The following is a 1,585-nucleotide window of genomic DNA, read 5'->3' as shown; positions in this document are numbered from 1 at the left end:
ACTAAAACCAGGCACACCTGTCAAACATGAATCATCAGCAGACATGAGAACAACAACTTTTGATGGATTGAAAAATAAAACATGCTCAAGGAACAAAATCACAAGCCATAACAAAGATCTTCTAACAAGGGAAATAACCAACTTTTCACGTAAATGAGACTTATTACGGTGATTGCGTCCCTTTAGTCATATGGCGAGGCGTAAATTCATTGTTTTGTGAAAAAAAACGAAAAAAACGTGAAAAAACGTGGATAATCCAAAATTTTGCAAATGTTGCAGAATTACGCGAAAAAAACGCGGCCACGCCGGGGCCGCAGAATCGCATAAACCTACGGGGACAGAAGAACATAATCAAACAAAACAAGCACGCGACTGGATGCTAAGAACTAAAGCAAGCACAAATTAATCCACACCCAAACAAACTAACAAACTAAAGAACAAACAAAACAAATACACTCACCGCCCACGGCCGGCTCTTGTGAGCTGACCTTGACACACACACCCCTGTCGGGCACGCCCCTTCGGGGATTCCCCTCGTCCACAATACTACACTCGTATCCGTGTGGGCAGAGCAAGGGGTCCGAATCGTCGTCAGGGGGCGTGGTGCTGCACATCTCCACTGCATGGTGCGGGAGTTGAGGATAAAAAGGGGGAAGGGGGTATGTGGAGAGGAGGTATGAGTATTATGCAGTTTTATGTTTTGAGAAGGATAAGTTTAGAGAAGAAGACGAAGAAGAATTTGGTTTGAAATCATAACCTTTCGGTTACGATCCCGGTACTCTAACCACTAGACCGCCGATGCCTTAATTTATTTCTCCCCGTAGGATTATGCAAATTTAGATGGGTAAATTATGCACAAAAAAAGCAAACTTATGAAAAAATTATGCAAGTTACCGTAACACCATTCGCGACATGTTTTGCACTTTTTCAACACGAATTTTCATGATTTTCATGTTTTATGCACAGAAAAATTGAAAACAGAACATATCAGCAGTATCAATAATTTGTTGTGTATTTGGAAAGAAAACAATACACATCAGTCAGAAAAAAACCCCAACCCAACAATATCATCTCTGTAACTTTCAGCTGTAGATCTAGATTCTAGATCTATAGAGGAAAGAAAAAGGTAAAAAAAAATAAAAAAATTTAAAAGGACATCTGGACTCTGGACCTCTGCTGATGCTGGCACATTACTAAAACCAGGGACACCTGTCCAACATGAAGCATCAGCAGACATGAGAACAACAACTTTTTATGGATTGAAAATTTAAACATGCTCAACTTGGCTCAAGGAACATAATCCCAACCCATAAAACCAAGATCTCCTAACAAGGGAAATAGAGAACTTGTCGCTTATTACGGTAATTATTTCCCTTTAGTCACATGCGAGGCGTTAATTAATTGTTTTGTGATTGAATAGGTATTTTTATATGTGAACTTGTCGCTTATTACGGTGATTATTTCCCTTTAGTCACATGCGAGGCGTTAATTAATTGTTTTGTGATTGAATAGGTATTTTTATATGTGAACTTGTCGCTTACTACGGTGATTATTTCCCTTTAGTCACATGCGAGGCGTTAATTGT

General features: G+C 39.4%; 1 protein-coding gene across 1 annotated transcript in view; it reads right to left on the bottom strand.

Moving 5' to 3' along the window:
- LOC101845526 (WAP four-disulfide core domain protein 1) overlaps positions 1-619 on the bottom strand; it is a gene marked incomplete at its 5' end in the record, with an annotated part of 4,658 nt that extends 4,039 nt beyond the window's left edge. The window contains 1 exon segment of the mRNA XM_005113393.3: positions 461-619. Within this exon segment, the coding sequence (XP_005113450.2) occupies positions 461-619 (159 nt within the window).
- Between the last annotated feature and the right edge of the window lie 966 nt (positions 620-1,585).

Source organism: Aplysia californica, unplaced genomic scaffold (genome assembly GCF_000002075.1).
Source record: "Aplysia californica isolate F4 #8 unplaced genomic scaffold, AplCal3.0 scaffold02167, whole genome shotgun sequence".
NCBI lineage: Eukaryota > Metazoa > Mollusca > Gastropoda > Aplysiida > Aplysiidae > Aplysia > Aplysia californica.
This window is presented reverse-complemented; position numbering and strand designations above follow the sequence as displayed.